General features: G+C 40.4%; 1 protein-coding gene across 1 annotated transcript in view; it reads left to right on the plus strand.

The window, feature by feature from the left end:
- The window catches only part of cacna1bb (calcium channel, voltage-dependent, N type, alpha 1B subunit, b), a 397,100-nt gene that overhangs the window by 187,494 nt on the left and 189,127 nt on the right, over positions 1 to 20,479 (plus strand). Inside the window, exons 8-9 of the mRNA XM_055153227.1 lie at positions 9,536 to 9,651; positions 10,520 to 10,609. Of these exons, the coding sequence (XP_055009202.1) occupies positions 9,536 to 9,651; positions 10,520 to 10,609 (206 nt within the window). The remainder of the gene's footprint in view (positions 1 to 9,535; positions 9,652 to 10,519; positions 10,610 to 20,479) is intronic.

Consider the following 20,479-nt stretch of genomic DNA (forward strand, 5'->3'; position numbering starts at 1 on the left):
ACCACTGATCAGATTCTGCTTTAGACCAGCTCATTTGGATGCAAGGTACATTTTCACAGGCCCTGACCTACTTCAGTCATATATTTTAGCATCTTTTTTTCAGGCTGGCATTGCAGAGTAGATTATTTTAATTTTAAGGAGCACTTTATAGTAAATTTGTCCTCTGCATTTGACCCATCTTTCAGTGTCTCTGGGGGCAACCTGTCTGGTCTTGATGCTAAGGATTAGACTCCATACTTACTCCATACGTAATGATTTTCAATAAAATACTTACTTCATATTTTCCGTCGGGTCTCATATCTGTGTAATCCCACAGTTATTCATATCCATAACACTTTAAAGCCTGTGAACTTGTAATGATTATCGTTATATAATAGTTGATAAACGTGACAGCTTATACAGCAGGGGTTGGGAACATATGGCTCGCGATTTTTGATGATTGCGTCTGACTTGCAGATAAAACATAAAATATTATATTAATACTTGTTTTAGGCTACGTTTACACATAGACAGGTATTTTGAGAAACAAATATTTCCTTCCCTCTGTTTTCCAAAATAATATCATGCAGCATTGTTTTCAAAAAAATGTTGTTTACATCGACCCACATAAATACGCCATCGTGCGCCGTCATAACTACAACAAGATGGCACCTGGATTAGACTCAAAGTGAACGGGCTCGCCTCTCCACAGATATGTTGTCCATCTCTGGTCATGGATATGATTCATCAGCTGTGTGCAAATGCAAACACATGAAAAGTGTTTGTACCAGAACAAATAGATGAGCTGAAGTGGGGAGTGGTGTCCGGTGCCTCCACCTGAGAAGCTCTTTCCCCTGAAAAAAAAACACATGTGCGGACGGAACAACATATAACGAACCAAACGGACTTCACCCTTCTGTCCGGATGCTTTGCACCACCTTGGAACGAGCCGCGGTCGAGTGCGGAGGACCACAGCAGCCTGCACGGACCTGTGGTCCACATTCTCACTTTCCCCACATGGAACCAGCACACAGACGACTGCACTGAAGCACTCAGATCCAGTCCTTTGCGCACTGGTTTTGCTCGCCCCCGTCTGGAACCAGGACATGGAGGATGGAGCCTCTGGACCGATCTGACCAACACTGGACCCCCAGCCCCGTCTTGAGGAGCTGAGCACTACGGTGACTGCTCCCGCCGTGTGTTTAGCGCTGTTACCCGAACTCAGAGCTTCTGCTCTAGGCTGATGTGCGGTGAGTTTGTACAAAGTTCCAAATGCTGCTGTTTTATGAGTTTGTGGCGATAACTTGAGATGAGGCCCGCGGTGTTAATGGAGAACATAGATTCCTTTCGCAATTGGAGGAACATTGGGAACATCGGTCTGACCCTGTCTGGGTCCGTATGAGATGGCGTCTGGACTACAAAGTCATCAGCAAATCAATGCAGCACCAGAAGTCGCATTAATGGTGAGTATTATAACATTACATAAAACAATAAATTCAAAGGCTTATTATACTCACATTTAGTTTCAGTCTTAAAATATATTATATGGCTCTCACTGAAATAAATTTCCAAATATTTTGCTTTCATGGCTCTTTTGAGTCAAAAAGGTTCCTGACCCCTGTCATACAGGGTATCTTCATTTGTCTTGCATGAGTGTATCTTGATCTGTATCAGAACAAGTATAAAACCACATAGACTAGTATACAGTGCCACCGTGATAGGCCTGTCACGTTCACTTCTTGGGTCTGTCTGGTGTTGGTGGTGATGTGTATATCTGCTGTTGTTACTTCCTGTAGGTGTAATAAGTTAATGAACACAAGAAGACAAAATGAACATCATGATAACACATATTGAAGCACGATGTATTGCTGAAGAAAATATAGAAGATAAACAACAATACTGACACTAATTTATGCCACTGACATATTAATCCTAAAGGAGAATTATCCCCATAAAACTGTTCTAAATGTTTATTATGGTTTAAAATACATGAGCTGCAGTAAATAAGCAGCAGAATGAAACACTTGAGTAATTAATTTGTGTTTATAATGACTCATAGAAGTTTATTATTCAACCCTCCACTGCTCAAACCTCATCATAGAACAGAAAAATCACAAAAAAAGTTTCCCACTAGTACAAAGGAAAAGTACCACCATAAATACTGAGCCCCAAAAATATATTGTTCTATTTAACAGATATTCAACAATAAGCACTGTTGGGCAAGTGACTTCTTGTTTCTGTTATTTCAAAGTAATTTGTTCTGTTACAATATTTCTGTATTTAAAATGTAAGGCATTGCACGACTATTACAGCACTTTTAAGTTACTCTCACCAAAATAACTGTTGCTGATTATCGGATAACAATCAGTGAGCGAAGATGCCGAACTTTTGCTCCGCATATGGACTGAACCAGGACTAAACCAGAACTGAACCAGGACTAAACTAGAGCTGAACCTGGACTGAACCCAGACTAAACTAGAACTGAACCAGAACTGAACCAGGTCTAAACCAGGACTAAACCAGGACGAAACCAGGTCTAAACTGAGGACTGAACCGAGAACTGAGCCAAGAGGACTGAACCACATTTTAACCAGGACTGAACCAGGATTAAGCCAGGATTAAACCAGAGCTGAACCAGGACTAAACCAGGACTAAACCTGGACTGAACCAGGACTAAACCAGGTTTAAACCAGGACTAATCTTGAACTAGGATTTGGAATCTAGGAGCGCCCATGAGAAAACCTCGAGGCCGTGGAGCAGAGTGTTCGCCAAGCTCGACTGGGCGTCAGCTACGATTAGCCCCGTGGAGCGCAGAGTTTCTCCTGCGGTCACCCGACAGTCTACACGAGCACACCTCCGGCCCGTCCCGACATTCGGAACTGTAACGATGTCATTTCACCGCTGCTGATATCACGCCAATTTTAGCAAATTTGTATGAAGAAAAACGAAAAACCCACCACTTCAATCCAGGTTAAATGCATTGTAATGTGTGTTACTGACATTTGTACCAAGTAAAATATAAAAAAAATTTCCCTGTAATGCCACATTACTGGGTTACAGCAAGAAGTAATTTGTTACTTTTATAATGTGTTTCTCCCAACTCTGACAATTAAAGAGATATAATAATTATCGTGACAGACCTCCACTTCTCTGCAACAGAAATGCCCCAAACAAAGCCACACCTTAAACCTGGCTGAGTCCTTCGTCCTGTGTCTGTTACAGTGTCATTAATCAACCATAAAGTTTATTAAAAAATTTAAAATGGAGTTAAGATCAGACAGAGCAGCTTAAATATGAGACTTGGACCAAAGAGCTGGGCCGTTAGAGAGTGGCTCTCCACATCCACGTCCATATATCACCATGAGAGCGCCGCTTTCTTTCATGGCCCAAGGCTGAGAGCACAACTGTGTGTCATTTATGGAGATTATACAGTGAATATGAAGACAGCTCTGAGTCTGTCTGAGCCATAAATCTTATAAACCTTGCTCCTTTCACAGATTTCACAAAAAATTAAACATTTCTTTAATAATCAATTCCCACCCCACAAACCAAACCAAATCACCCAGGAGCCATATGTGTGTTACAATATGTCTCTTGTACTTTCTTTAACTTTTAACATTTTCGTTAGTCACATGCTCCATTATTATTTTATCCTTGTACATTTTCTTGAATTTAGAAACACTAGTGCAACTTTTAAAATCATGATTTAACAGGTTCCATATCTTGACTCCATACACAGAGGCACATTTTTGTTTTCATGTTGTCCTTGAAAATACAGTTTGGAAAAAAATATTGTCTTCTTTGGACACAGTCTGATGAGACAAACATAAAAAAGATTCTGTAGAGCTTCGGGTAAATGTCTTTGTTTGTCTCTCCACAGAATGAATAAAATCTTAAGATTAACTAAATCTTTAAACTTTAGTTGACTTAACAAACACTTACAAACAGATGAGTGGTGTGCTCTCTGAAAAAGAATCGCCTTTGAGTATTGTATTGAAACTATATCAAAATCAATGACAAAACCGGTCCACATTGGCCGCGTTTTACGTTTTATAATGTTTTTTAATTCTGAATTAATTGTTCTGAATTAAATAGTTTGGAATTTAAATATTCTCCTTCAAGTGGACATGGAAATAATAATTCCGAATTGAGGTTCTGGAAAACACCTTAAATCACCTTTATTTAATTCCACTCAACGTCTTGGGGTCAGGAAGACTCTGATTGGTACTAGTAGCAGTTGTAGGGAGTATTATCTGGTCCTTAAGATTGAGTTGTACAGTTGTAGGGAGTATTATCTGTTACATAAGGGTGAGTTGTTGTACAATTGTAGGGAGTATTATCTGTTACATAAAGGTGAGTTTTTGTACAGTTGTTGGGAGTATTATCTGTTACATAAATATGAGGTGTTGTACAGTTGTAGGGAGTATTATCTGTTACATAAGGGTACAGTTGTAGGGAGTATTATCTGTTACATAAGGGTGAGTTGTTGTACAGTTGTTGGGAGCATTATCTGTTCCTTAAGAGTGAGTTGTACAGTTGTAGGGAGTATTATCTGTTACATAAATATGAGGTGTTGTACAGTTGTAGGGAGTATTATCTGTTACATAAGGGTACAGTTGTAGGGAGTATTATCTGTTACATAAGGGTGAGTTGTTATACAGTTGTAGGGAGTATTATCTGTCTCTGGGAGCTTGCATGGGGAGTTCTCCTGAAGTGACCGTTGTGTTTGTTCATTGAAGCGGGCCTCACCTCTGTGACTCACTGGCCCCTGGTCATGTGTGCATGCAAATACAAGGACTGGATGGAATATTTCAGAAACTGTCTCCACACGTCTCACACGCTGGATCACAAGGAAATGAGGCCTTATGTCCAAAATTCTGGACTGTCCCTTTGAGATCATGATATTTAAAATTTCTGCTTAAAAAACAAAACAAAACAAAAAAAACAAACACACACACACACACACATTCCTTTCCTAGGGCCTGTTTATACAAGAACGGTTGTGGATAAAAAAGACTAAAGATTTTATGGGAAGTGCCTTTTGTTTAGATGGTGACGGCCTTTCGCTGTATCGGTTTAGCTCTGCTCTAGAGTTTGGTTTGATCTGGATTTGTACTAAAGCTGCTCATTCACATGAGGCCCTTTACATCGATGTCCTAAAGTCTCTGTCAGCTGTTCTAATGCTACGATGACAATTTCCTCATATTCTCGTGGCTGGACTCTGCACACACATTCACTGACAGCTCGAGGCTGTGACAGCAGAGCTGACACATGTATCATATCTGTGCGTAACATCAGAAACATTTCTATGACAATAAACGTATTCCATAATCCGCAAGACGTTCACCTGTGTGGGAACAAATGCAGTGGATCCGAGAGATGAGAATGTGAGCGGTGAGTGGTCAGCGGCAGCAGAGGTGGACACTTGTATCTCAGGTGAGTCCGTGGGAGTGGACTACAGAACAGACGGGAGCAGGAGCGAGAAAGCAGCGGCTCTGCTGTGGGATGTGGAGCACATGAGACAGACACTGGTCTTAAACAAACACAGAGAAAAATGTAAAAGGTTGATGTGTGCTCGTTTATGCTCGTAACACAAACCCAGTCAGTTCTGTCATGGCCCACACAAAATTCTATATTCCTGGTGCCTCTGCTGGTGTGGACTTGCATTGTGGGGCTCTGGAGTTGTTTTATTGTCACATATAGAACTTTTCTCCACACTCTGCTTTGCCGCCTGATAATGAGGCAAAGTTTACAGACATTACCCACACGGGCAGTGCTTTTAATGCCACAGCGGTCACAGATTAGTTCAGATGTCATCACTGTATATGTACCATTCCACTTCAGCCTCTAGCAGCGAAGTACAACCCCACCTGGACACGCCCACTAAGACTGGGGGCAATATATGACCCTTTATTTTGCAGTAACCAGGATACTGTGTTTACATTGACCATGACAAAACCAGGACGATGATGTGCATGTAAACATTCTCATTGAGTGGTACAGTGAACTCCAAGGAGGTGCCAGTGGAACTGTGAAGCCACAACTCCAGTGTTTGTGCTGTCAGACGCAGCTTTGTATCTACGAACAGTAACCTACATTCAGTTTGTCGATTAAAAATGAATGGAATCGATGAAATTCTTAATGATCAATTATCGATTAGTCAAATAATCATGCCCATCCCTAGTTTACAGCAACGTCAGCTCCCATTGGACTTTCACTTTCATCCATTGCTCAGTATCATTATTGTATCACCAAATACACATTGTCAAATACCAATAAACATGTCATAGTGTTGTTCCCTACTCAAAAACATATCTGGAGTTGTATTTTGTTTCGTTTACACTTGTTTAATGAATCCATTTATCCAAATTGCCTGCTAAATACATTTTGCTTGAATAGTTTTGCCACAGGTTCAAATCCAGACTTCTCCACTGCTGTTTTCAAATCCATAAACCATCACCGGAAACATTTTGAGCTAAAATTGGGTTCACAACAAGCGCTCGGCTCTATTAGCACAGTGGTCACATTACCTGAGGGCTCCAATTAATTTTTCATTGTTCATCAGCGGCGCCGCTTCAGTGTCTAAATACTGTGGAGGTAATACAGGTATCGTTTTTAACATCTGCTTTCCACTTTATAGACAAAAAATAAAGTAAAAGCATGTTGGTTTTTTTTATTGTGTCCTTACTGTGAGTGGGCTTACATCTCCACAAACCTGACTCATGTTCTTCCTTTGGCTATAATTCTCCACAGTCTCACTTAAAACTTGTATCTCTTGTATCAGCTTTTTATTTCTATGCAGTGACACAAGTAATATGCCACCTTCAGTTTCACAGGTTACACAGTGTTGCTTTAAGTTAGAAAATGCAAAATACTTAAAGAAGTTAAAAGTAAACTGAACCCACAAGAATACATAATATTTCCACTTAAAATCTTACTTTGTATGATACCAGACTGTAGACTGTATCTTATTTTCTGCACTATAGGGCACTCTGGATTATAAGATGCCCTGTCATAGAATCTTCTATTTTTGAACTTTTTTAACTAATAAACCGCACCGGACCATAAGGCGCTTTAAATGAAACCCAACAGTGTGATGGGTGAGTGGTTTTGTTTGTTTGTGGTGTTCACGGTGACTCTGGGCTTTGTTCAGTTGTGGCGTGTAGGGAGGGTGTGTCTGGGACCAACGGATTGTCAGCGTGTTCACAGTGACTCAGTTGTTCATTTGTGTCTAGAAGTGGCACACTGCACTCGCTTTTTCGGTTCGTTCGTTCCATTCCTCTTCGGCGTGGAGTGATGAGTGTGTCTGTGGGTGTGTTTGGTTGTGCGGTCGCTGTCTGCTCCGTGTGTGTTTGTGTGTTCTGTGGGTGGAGCGGCTTTGTAGTTTACTGAAGTCGTGCTGGGACACCTGAGTGGATTCGTGTATAGGGTGCTCTGGATTGTCATTTTTTGATGGGGTAAGAGTGCACCCTATAGTGCGGAAAATACGGTATATGTAAATGGACATAGTTGACCTGCTAGCTGTCGTGTTATAAATAGGAAGTGAGCATGGGTGCTCTTCTGGCTTCATCGACTCAGTTTCCAATTAACTTTACACTGAAAAATTGTGGCTTCTCTCTTTGTAACTGCTGCAGTGAGCCTCTTCATTCTGGTCTTAAAATGTTTGTATTATCCCACTCTACATGATCCTGGTCTTTTTATTTTACTGTTTGTCTGTAAATCAATTTCTAATCCTAATATGGAACTCAGCTCCAAATTGGCTCCTATAACTGCGATCCTATAGGTTTTTGGATTTCAGCAACATGGTCAAACTTAAAAGGGCTTGTCTAATTGATAAGGTCCTACACTCCCTCACACCACCATCGCTAAAAGAGGACATCAAACAAAAAGACATTTCAGAAAGGACCATGCGAGCCATCACCAGGGGAGACCTGGTCATACCCCACAAAGACCACCTTTGGTCCAAATGTTTTATCTGTCCAAGGTGGAAATCTGAAATCTAGAGCTGCATTGTGATTTTACTTGATCTTCTATGGACACATATTTACATGTATTGAATGTGTGGCCTAACTGACAGAAAACTTGTGCAGTAATGGGAACTGTGCAATGAATGGAGTGTGCAATCATGGGAACTGTGTAATGGATGGAGTGTGCAATAATGGGAACTGTGTAATGAACGGATTGTGCAATAATGGGAACTGTGCAATGAAGGCAGTGTGTAATAAACGGAGAGTGCAATAATGGGAACTGTGCAATGAATGGAGTGTGCAATAATGGGAACTGTGCAATGAAGACAGTGTGTAATAAACGGAGTGTGCAATAATGGGAACTGTGCAATGAACGGAGTGTGCAATAATGGGAACTGTGCAATGAAGGCAGTGTGTAATGAATGGAGTGTGCAATAATGGGAACTGTGCAATTAATGGGAACTGTGCAATGAAGGCAGTAGTGTGTAATGAACGGAGTGTGCAATAATGGGAACTGTGCAATGAATGGAGTGTGCAATAATGGGAACTGTGCAATGAATGCAGTGTGTAATGAACGGAGTGTGCAATAATGGGAACTGTGCAATGAACGGAGTGTGCAATAATGGGAACTGTGCAATGAAGGCAGTGTGTAATGAATGGAGTGTGCAATAATGGGAACTGTGCAATTAATGGAGTGTGCAATAATGGGAACTGTGCAATGAAGGCAGTGTGTAATGAATGGAGTGTGCAATAATGGGAACTGTGCAATGAAGGCAGTGTGTAATGAACAGAGTGTGCAATAATGGGAACTGTGCAATGAATGGAGTGTGCAATAATGGGAACTGTGCAATGAAGGCAGTGTGTAATGAACGGAGTGTGCAATAATGGGAACTGTGCAATGAACGGAGTGTGCAATAATGGGAACTGTGCAATGAAGGCAGTGTGTAATGAATGGAGTGTGCAATAATGGGAACTGTGCAATGAAGGCAGTGTGTAATGAATGGAGTGTGCAATAATGGGAACTGTGCAATGAATGGAGTGTGCAATAATGGGAACTGTGCAATGAATGCAGTGTGCAATAATGGGAACTGTGCAATGAATGGAGTGTGTAATGAACGGAGTGTGCAATAATGGGAACTGTACAATGAACAGAGTGTGCAATCATGGGAACTGTGCAATGAATGCAGTGTGCAGTATTTTAATGTTTGACCCCTGTGACCCCTGCCCTTTCGTACAATGGATGGAAATTAGTCTTAGGCGACAGTCCTGTGTGTTAACATTCATGGTGTGTCTTTGTCCATTAACATGCTCTGTCCCAAATAAATAAATGAATACTTAAAATAAGCCTCGTAAACTTAATTTGACTGGAGCTGAAAGCTATGGGTGACATCGAGCTTCCTCAGTCCACTTCTTTATACAGTCTATGTACCAGAGCCATTAAACTTGACCATTGAAATAACTGAAATGTGTTTAAACCTCTTGTTGACGAATCTCAGTTTTTATAGAAGTTCATGATCCTTTGTCCTGCCTGTCTCCATCTGCTGTGTTCTGTCCCTCACTGTCTCTCACTGACTGTTTTGTGTTTGCAGGGAGTTTGCGAAAGAGAGGGAGCGTGTGGAGAAGAGGCAGGTGTTCCTCAAGCTCCGCAGACAGCAGCAGATCGAGAGGGAGCTCACCGGGTACCTGGAATGGATCTGTAAAGCAGGTACCACACTGTCAAAACAAGCCTAAACCCAAACCCCTAACCCCTAACCTCGAACTGGTCAAATGGTGTGACTTTTTAAAGTTAAGTTTGTGAGTAAGTATGCAGGCTTTGTCTCGTTTTCTATGTTCGCTGTTCACCTACATCTCTGAACAACATGGTGAAAACATGCATTTCTAAAAACTCTATTCACACTTATGTCACAAACCAGGAAGATGTTTGGAAACATGCTCTACCTAAGCCCAAGAGACGTGGATGAAAGTCCGAAGCCAGAACTGGTGGTGCCGCATCGTCCGGATCACGTCAAAGGACAACACAACGAGCAGCAACTTCCGGTGTAGTTCCCGACACTGGGCTCACTAAACGACTGTGATCAAACCCATTAAATATGATCAGTGGTAAAATAAAGAATGCAGATGTATGTGCTGTTTGGAATCATCTGGAGTTTGGCCCCTCGTCTCTTCTAATCACATGTACCAGTGCACTCAGAGTTGTGTGTCAGTGGGGAAATGATGAAAACTGAGGTTTGGTTGGAATTGTTGATTAGCAGAACATAACGGAACACTACAAAAACACGGAGTTGAAGAAAACTGGGGCATTTTCTCATTTTTCCTAGATTTTGTCAGACTTACTACAGAACAGAGCCTCTGGAAGTTGCCATTGCATGTTTCCAAATGTCTTCCTGGTTTGTGACATAAGCATAATTAGAGTTGTGATCAGGGAGGCCTCTTCAGAGATCTGATCTGTAACTTGGCCTGATGGGCATCTACTGTTTTTCTCCATGGAGATAGAAACGTTTCAAGCCATATTGTGGAACATTTCAGGCAAAACTATGTGTGTGTGTGTGTGTGTGTGTGTGTGTGTGTTGCAGAGGAGGTGCTGCTGGAGGAGGAGGATGAGATCGCAGAGGAGAAGTCTCCGATGGACGGTGCGTGGCCCTTGCCAGGTGAAGGCAGCACCTGTCTGACTATTCAGTATTACCTAACAATTGAATCCATGGCAGGTTTATGTCAGGTTATATCTGATGATCTCTAGGAGTGTGCAAAAGTATTAAAATATCGATATATCCTATTATTTAATGTGATGATACAGTATCGATATCATGGGCTGCTGTATCGATTTATCGCCAAGAGTATTTTTTGGTATCAGCTCAGTTTAGTTCAGGTCATCTTTATTCTGGACTCATGGTCCATTTTTAAAACAGACAAGGACAGTGACAAAACATTTATGTTTTTAAAAGACAAAAATACAAGTGTCTCCACATATTGGACTGATATCATATTGCACTGGATCTCTAAAATAATATCTGTGAGTGACATTATTATTTCATTCTCTGATTTGTTCAGCCTGCAAATAAAAATGTACTTTAAAGTTCTTAGAGCAGCTTGTAAAGTGGTATATCTGACTAAATTATTTTGTTATAGTGCTTCAGTTTTGTTTCTTGTTTAGTGGAAGGAAACTTGTTTATGCAACACATTTGACATTTTCACTGTTTTGAGGATTAAAATGTTTATGTTTCATATGAAGTTTGCACAAGACGTGTTTTAACAAAGACTTTTAGTATCACAGACATGATTTAGCCTTTATTTTTTAAATTTGAAATTTGAAATATATGGTATCAAATCTAAAGTGCACTGTATCAAAGTATGTCAGCAGCTTCTTAATGGTCTAACAGTGTAAGACCAGGAAGTGCTCCTGTGTTCACTTTTACAACTGTCTACACTGCATGTTAATATACAGTACTGTCAGCACGTTCACCAAAGACATGACACATGAAGGAAGGAACAAGCAAAAGAGCCAAGCACCTTTCCAATGCCCAGCCTCGTCTCATCTCAGAGACTAAGCAACGCACGGCCTGATTAATACTTCGGTGCTAGACCAAATTAAATAGTTCGGAATTAAAATATTCTCTTTTGACTTTACATGGAAATAATAATTCTGAATTGAGGTTTACATGGAAAACACATTAAATTGTCTTTATTTAATTCTGCTTAGCGTCTGGGGGTGGAGAAGGTTCTGATTGGACAGAGACACCAACGTATTTACATCGACCGGAAGACTGGATTTTCTGTCATCTCGGTTTGTCGTTACTCCACGGACACAAACATGATCCAAACTTTTTCCCGCAGTGGTTCCGATGATAATTGCCCAGCAGCTGGAGAATTCTCTCATCACACCTTATCCCACATCCCGCTCACAAATCAAAAGAGACATGGATGAAAGTCTGAAGACAGGACTGGTGGAGCACGTCAGAAGGGCGACACAACGAGCATGAACTGAACCACCGACATTATTTTTTAACAAGAATAATTGTTTACTAGCCAGGCTGGTGCCACCTGGTGCCTCCGCTCAATTTCATTTCTCTCCAGCGACTAGGTCAGGAATCAGAATACACTAGACGGTTCGCAAAAACCTCAGAAGTGCGAATCTGGGCACCAGTCAATCAGCAAAGAGCCAGACATTCTGTGTTGGCAACGATTTCCAAGATCGAGGATTTGAAGCCTGAACAAAGAGAATGTTTGGTGAATTTGATCAAGGGGAAAGACATTATTGTTCTTCTTCCTACTGGATTTGGGAAAAGCTTAATCAACAAGTTAGCCCCGTTAGCGGCGCATTACATACGTCACGACCAAATAGCAGCGATTGGTTAAATTAAAAAAAGTACCTGCCTACCATTGAGCGAATTAATCCTAATGCTGCGAGGTCTTTCTACGAAGTGAAACCGTCTGATGAATCAGGGTAAATGTTTACATGATCCGGGAATAAATGAATTTGGCTTTAAAATTGGAATAAACCACACACTTACTTTGGAATGAAGTTAAATTCAGAATAATCATTTTTATTAGGAATTAAGTGTTTACCTGATCTTAAAGCAGTGTTAATTTTTATTCAGAGTTAAATTATTTTTATTCGGAGTTAAAGTTCTCATGTAAATATGGCAATTGTGTCCTTAGGCAAGACACTTTGGCCTCTTTGTGTAGTGTGATGGTGATGTGTGTGTGTGGTGGTGTGTGTGTGTGTGTGTGTGTGTGTGTGTGTGTGTGTGTGTGTGTGTGTGTGTGTGTGGTGTGAGAGGCTGGTGGTTCTAATTAACTCATTTGCTGTTTTAAAACCTTTTCTTGGACATAATAACATTGTGATACATCCAATGTTGGGAAGGTGACTTTTGAAATGTATTCCCCTACAGATTACAGATTACATACCCCAAAATGTAGTTTGTAACGGAATCCATTAAATTACTTCAGGTGAGTAACGTAATCTGAATACTTTGGATTACTTGATTTGCTGTAGAGAAACAAAGATGAAGAAATCTTCACATCAGATGTTTTGTCTGTTAAAAGAAAATAAAAGGCCCAGACTTTACTGAACCAAATTAAAAATATTATTGATAAAAGACGAGGAGACACAGCATGGTTTAGTCCTGTTAAATCCTGTTTGAGACATAGTTTAGACCTGGTTTTAGTCCTAGTTTAGTCCTGGTTTAGACCTAGTTTAGACTTAGTTTAGACTTAGTTTAGACCTGGTTTGGACTTGGGTTTAGACCTGGTTTTAGTCCTGGTTTAGTCCTGGTTTAGTTCTGGTTTAGTTCTGGTTTTAGTCCTGGTTTAGTCCTGGTTTAGTCCTAGTTTAGTCCTGGTTTAGTCCTGGTTTAGTCCTGGTTTAGTCCTGGTTTAGTCCTAGTTTAGTCCTAGTTTAGACCTAGGTAATTTAGTAGCCAGTAGTAGTAGTAGTAGTAGTAGTAGTAGCCGTAGTAGTAGTAGTAGTAGTAGTAGTAGTAGTCAGTAGCAATATAAGCAATGAGTGGAATTACTGAATTTTTTTTTTTTTTTAAAGGCATATAGCCCAAAAGGTGAAAACAGGAAAACACCTCTGTGTAATCCATTTATTTCAACAAAGTAACTGTAATCTAATTACCACTCACTTAAACAGTAACTGTAACTGAATACAGTTACTCATAATTCATACTCTAATTATGTAACTCTGGTACATGTAATCTGTTACTTCCCAACACTGGATACAGCAGATACAACAGTTTATGATGATTTGATTTAAAATGTCACACAAAATGCCAGCAGATTTTGCACATATGTGGACTGTGAGCCCTCCGTCCTCCTCTCTGCTCACTGTTGTAATCCTGCCTGGTCCCGCTCCATTAGCCGCGGCTCAGGGGCCTGGCTAATTACCGGGATTTACACACGCTCTGATTGAATTTGTTCAAGTCAAACGGCTGCGGCTCTCCAACACAAGAGCACAGGTGGACACTTCCGAACCGGCAAATAGACCTATCCCATCCATTCGTTTCGCTGCAGGATTTAGAGCGCGCGCAGAGACCACATTAAGTAATGAATGACAGCTTCTGCGCATGGACGAACAGCACAGTGGGGGTACGAGCGCTTAATCTAGGGTGACCAGATTTTCCAAATTCTAAACTGGGACACACTCGGGTTGGGACGGTTGGCATAAATAAAACTGTGAAAAGAGCGTGGAACATTGTGGATTCTCGTGTCAGTCATAATATGAGGGACTTCTGTTACGGCGTTTTTGGTCATTCGCAAACACGGTTTTCTGTATTTTGGCAAAAGAAATGACAATTTATGCTTCTCTTTATTGTTGGAGAGGATCAGATTAGTCCAAAATTGTGACACCTAGTTTAGTCCTGGTTTAGACCTGATGTAGTCCTGGTTTAGTCTTAGTTTAGTCCTGGTCTAGTCCTGGTTTAGTCTTAGTTTAGTCCTGGTTTAGATCTGATGTAGTCTTGGTTTAGTTTTAGTTTAGTCCTGGTTTAGACCTGATGTAGTCCTGGTTTAGTCTTAGTTTAGTCCTGGTCTAGTCCTGGTTTAGTCTTAGTTTAGTCCTGGTTTAGATCTGATGTAGTCTTGGTTTAGTTTTAGTTTAGTCCTGGTTTAGTTTTAGTCCTGGTTTAGTCTTAGTTTAGTCCTGGTTTAGATCTGATGTAGTCTTGGTTTAGTTTTAGTTTAGTCCTGGTTTAGACCTGATGTAGTCCTGGTTTAGTCTTAGTTTAGTCCTGGTCTAGTCCTGGTTTAGTCTTAGTTTAGTCCTGGTTTAGATCTGATGTAGTCTTGGTTTAGTTTTAGTTTAGTCCTGGTTTAGACCTGATGTAGTCCTGGTTTAGTCTTAGTTTAGTCCTGGTTTAGATCAAATTGGTCAAAACAGAGACACCTGGGACATTTCTTGTTTATAACTGGGACAGATCACTGGCTTTGTGTAAATCCGCTGGGGCAAGGGGGACAGGATCTATCAGTGTTGCCAGATTGGGTTTAAGTGATTTTTTTTAAATCATGTACCTTCATCAACAGTTCAAAGATGGAATAACACAAGATATGATGAAATACATCCATTTATTTACATGATTTGCAGGTCTTTGAAATTTGGGAAATCATTTTTGTTCCATGTTTCATACATGGTCTGTTTAAAACATATGGAACTTTAGAACCAAAAATGGTACAGAAAAAAGGTCAACAGTTTCATAAACTAGAGTACATATGTATCTGTTCAATACATTTTTATATCAGATGCATTAACTTGAATTTTTGGCCTTGTTGTTTATTTCTGCTTGACCGGGGCCACTGTTTTCTCATCTACGTGATAATGTAGTTTCCTCATCACAAACACACCTGGAGTTGTGTTTTGTTTCATTCACACATGTTTGACACTCAAACACTGCATATTTAGGCTGAGTTCTTCTCTCAGACAGAAAACACTCCACTTTGTGATGTCATGTAGTAATACAGGAAGTGCTCCACTGTGTTTTGTGTTTTTAAAGTCCACACACCTTCACAAGAATCATTTGGATAATTTCAGCCCTGGAATAGCAAATCTTTACTGAACTAAAGGTAAAACGTAACTGTGGAGGTAGCTTGAAAACTACCGCACCGTGACATCACAAGGTGGAACAGAACATTTTGAGCTTTTGAGATTTAGACACACTCTTAATGCAGGATTACTCAAACAAAACACAACTCCAGGTCTGTTTTTAATGAGGTAATAACTAGGGATGTCCCGATCACGTTTTTTTGCCCCCGAGTCATTTGATTTTGAGTATCTGCTGATACCGAGTCCCGATCCGACACTTATAAAATGAACAACAAATAGCAAAGAATAAGATGCAGGATGCGTGCGGATCAGATTGTGTTGATTTCAGTGTGTAGTATTTGGGCTGAACTTGTGAAAAATTTAATGTCCAGAACTTTTTTTTTTTTTTATTAACTTTGACCATCATTGTTGAAAATCTTGACTTTTCACAGTTTGGTCTTGGAATGTGTAACTTTGTAAACTTAATGAACTGGACAAAACAGGAACCAGACCAGAATCAGATCAGACCTGAGACTCTGCACAATCTACAGATTGTATATTTGATATTATATGTTTGCCTGTGTTTTATATTTGAAAAAATTAGGCTCATCTATGAAATCCAAATAATACAAAATCTTACCAAATAAAAACAAGATGACAGAAGCTCCACAGCCTCTCTCCCCCACACCACCACCACATCCACAAACCCTGGATGGACCCTCTCCGCCAAAAGCGCCAGTTCCGTTGCGCAACATGCAAACAAACAGCGTCGTGTGATGATCTCCATCAGAGACATCGCAAATCCCGTGCCCCAGTGAAAAAAATAATAATAAAAATGTTGTGTGCTGTGTATATTATATATATATGTATATTATTTATCCGACACCTGAACGGCCGAGTCCAGATCAAGTCCGCAGTCACATGATCAGCACCGATTTCTGATCATGTGATCGGACCGGGACAACCCTAGTAATAACATTGGAACATGACTTAAAGCTAACCGGTTTTATGTAATATAGCTGATCTGTATAGTCACCAGTGTTGGGAAGGTGACTTTTCAAATGTAATCCCCTACAGGTTACACATTACATACCCCAAAATGTAGTTTGTAACGTAATCCATTAAATTACTTAAAGTGAGTAACGTAATCTGAATACTTTGGATTACTTGATTTGCTGTAGAGAAGCAAAGACGAGGAAATCTTCACATAAGAGGTTTTGTCTGATAAAAGAAAATAAAAAGCCCAGACTTTACTGAATCAAATTAAAAAATATTATTGATAGAAGAGGAGACATGGTCCATGCAGCATTTAGTCCTGTTTTAGTCCTGTTTTAGTTGTGGTTTTAGACCAGTTTTAGACCTGGTTTAGACCAGGTTTAGATCTAGTTTAGACCTGCTTTTAGTCCTGTTTTAATTCAGTTTTAATTCTGTTTTAATCCTGGTTTAGTCCTGGTTTAGTCCTGGTTTTACACCAGTTTTAGACCTCGTTTAGACCTGGTTTAGATCTAGTTTAGAGCTACTATAAACCTGCTTTTAGTCCTGTTTTAATCCTGGCTTAGTCCCGGTTTAGTCCTGGTTATAGACCTGGTTTAGACCTGGTTTTAGTCCTGGCTTTAGACCTGGTTGAGATGTAGTTTAGACCTGGGTTAGTTTCTGGGAATGAGTGAAATTACCGGGGAAAAAAAAAAAAAAAAAGGGATATAGCCCAGAATGTGAAAACAAGAAAATACTGCTGTGTAATCCATTTATTTCAACAAAGTAACTGTAATCTAATTACCACTCACTGAAACAGTAACTGTAACTGAATACAGTTACTCATAATTTGTACTCTGATTACGTAACTCTGGTACATGTAATCTGTTACTCCCCAACACTGATAGTCACATGTTCTGTTTGAATAAAGCTGGATGTTTTGTGAGTTGAAGCAGCAGCCTGTGTCGGAGATTGTAGAGTGACACACAGTATGTTCATGTTCTCAGTGTCTGTGTGGGTTTTCTCCACATACTCCAGTTTCCATCCTCTGGCTCTGACTGCGTGTGGCTGTGTGACCGGAGGAGGTTCTGGAACCAGACCACAGAGCTCATCAGACAACTGTCCAATTATGGAACGGTCCAACGATGGAACGGTCCAATCACAGGCGCTCCTTTCACATCACATTTAGAGTTTACAGTTTGGCTCAGTGATTGTGCGGACATTTATTTCCTCTGTTTTCCTTTTCATCTGTGGTTTTTTTTTCTGGGATTGGTTTATGAGCCTGTCAGTCACGCCGTATGTTCCAGAATCTACCGTCTGTGTGAAGTATTGTAAGAGTGTCCAGGACTGACCGGGTGAGCACTACACCTACGTACTCCTCGTGAACTTCTCGATATCACATAGTTTTAAAATTGTTACTACTCTGAATGTTATATTTTGGCTGAGAAGTTCTTGGATGTGAGGATTAGCAGCTGTGTTTGTAGGAGGAGCAGTCAGTGTGTGAGCAGAGGAGGTCACATGACGCTCTCTTTCACGAGGCTTTCACTGCACGCGCTCGGAGCAGGAAACAGGATCAGAGCAAGAAAAAAACACAAGTGTCAGTCAGATCCAGTCTTATTCTCCCACCAGCACCAGCCAGAGAGAGCAGAAACTAGAGAACCAGCACTGGAGACAGAGCAGAAAGTATAGAGCCAAGACTTACTTGAAATAAATGTGTCCTTTTTTTTACTTGCCATTAATAAACATAAATGTATTTAATCACATAAAATGACAAAGAATATACTGTATGTTTACTTAAATTTATGAGTGATGGGTGAGGCCAATGATTTTATTTGTAATATTTTTAATTAAAGGAACAGTATATAGTCTTAAAGGTTACTACATCTACATCTCAACTGTAGAGTGTGGATTGGGACGAATCGTTCTGTCCGAGCCCGGCCCACGTCCAACAGAGCAGTGATCGAATCTGTCCCGAGTCCAATAGGCATTAAGATATTTGTATTTGAACCCCAACCAAACCTGACACAATTAAAATCACACTATTTTCTGAGGCCTTTGTTTGTTTGTGTTCCTCTAACTGACACAGAGACGCAAATAATGAGAAGACTGTATTTCTCTATTTAAACTGCAGCATCTCATCCACATTATCCATAAAAATTATTCTCCACAAATAATGACATCCAGTCCACAAAACTGTTCTGTTAATCCAGTTTGAGGTGTTCTTTAAAAGTAAAAAGGTGGGAGTAGTTCCTTACGTGTGTCTGTTTACATCCACACAGCGCACGGATCGAGGTGAAGCTGCAGATTAGTGATAGTGACTCTTCTTCCTGTGGGCTTTATCTCCAATCTTTTATGCTTTAAAAATCATGTATCTGAAGTTTTGCACCACATTTCACAAATAAGAATAATACAGCTCTGCTCTGATCTTTTGAACACTTCAGAGTCACAAAGTGTGGTTTTACTGTAGACATCTGAGTATGATGTGTCCAAATCCTAAGCCCGTCGGACTTCAGTCGGGTTTTCATGCTCTACACAACTGAACCTGTGTCTCCAGAGCCTTAACCTGCACAGTTTCTCATTATCAGTTTATGGACAGGCCTCATGTGAAGCTCAGAACCTCCAGAATTCCCTCCCTGAGCTGCAGAGGCACTGATTTCTGACTGGCTGCAGACGCTGTGGTTTAGGTAGTGACCATTCAGATCAGAGAGAGACATTTTAGGTTTAAAACAGCTGGATTTCAGCACTGAAACTGGCAGCACAGTTTAGTTGGGCTGGGTATCATTAAGAAGTTGCAGATACACTACATATCTCGATACAGTGTACTTTCGATTCGATATGATATATTTCAAATTAGAGCCCGACTGATATATCGGTTGGCCGATATTATCGGCCGATATGAGCACCTGGGGACATATCGGCTATTGGCTGATATGTTTGCTGATATGGGCTGATATTTCCCGTGAGCATGTTATACGTCGTTATAAATCTTAGACTCTCTACATTCTGTTCATTTAATCCAATTTACAGACAGATAAATGTCCTAATATGTGACTCCACATCAGTATTTATCTGCGGAGTCATTTGTCTGTGTCTGTGTCCGTACTGTCCCTGAACACACCACCAGAGTCACTTCTGTTTGTTTACACTCGCAGACATAGGTCCATGTCCAACACTGAGATTATTTTCTTTTTATGGACAATCGGTTTGAGTCTGGATTAAAAGGACATTTATTAGTGCAGACTTGTGATGTGGGAGGAGCCTGTGTGAGGCTGACTGTTGGAAATATGTCGAATTTGAAGCTCCTTTTGGTTCGTTCTGATAGGTTAGCGATTAGCTGCTGTAGCTCCCACACATAAACAGACTGTTTTCTATTGGTCTATTGCAGGGGTCAGCAACCCAAAATGTTCAAAGAGCCATATTGGCCCAAAAAAACAAAAAACATACCTGCCTGGAGCCTCAAAAAATTAAAAGCCTTATATAAGCCTAATATGAAGGCAACATAGGCTGTCATTATATTAGCTACATAAGCCGACTATTAAAATGACTAAGTAGGCTACAAATACAAATTAAGCATTCATGATACACAAACCCCTCTGTGACCCTCTCATACTCGGTGCTCCGTCTGTAGCCACTGAAATCAGATGGTTAGTGTTTATTCCTTTGTCATTTAGGCCCCGTTTACACGTACACGGGTATTTTGAGAAATGAATATTTCTCTCCCTCCGTTTTCCAAAATAACATCGTGCACACAGCATCGTTTTCAAAAAAGTTTCAGTTTACATCAACCCGGATAAATACGCCATTGAACGCCGTTATAACTACACCGAGCCTCTGGGAGCACCTGGATTAGACTCAAACCTGTAGCATTTATTTCACTACAGTTGTAAGTATTACTCACAAATACCTTGAAAAACATGCATTAGTGAGCGGCTTGCTTCTCCGGAGATCTGTTAAAGAAGTGGTAAAATCACTGAACTCTGAGCCCTCGTTCTCTGGTCATGGATCTGATCCATCAGCTGTGTGCAAATGCAAACACATGAAAAGT

This window comes from Boleophthalmus pectinirostris, unplaced genomic scaffold, assembly GCF_026225935.1.
Source record: "Boleophthalmus pectinirostris isolate CB_2022bp ecotype Guang Dong unplaced genomic scaffold, ASM2622593v1 HiC_scaffold_18, whole genome shotgun sequence".
In the NCBI taxonomy this organism is placed as follows: Eukaryota; Metazoa; Chordata; class Actinopteri; order Gobiiformes; family Gobiidae; genus Boleophthalmus; species Boleophthalmus pectinirostris.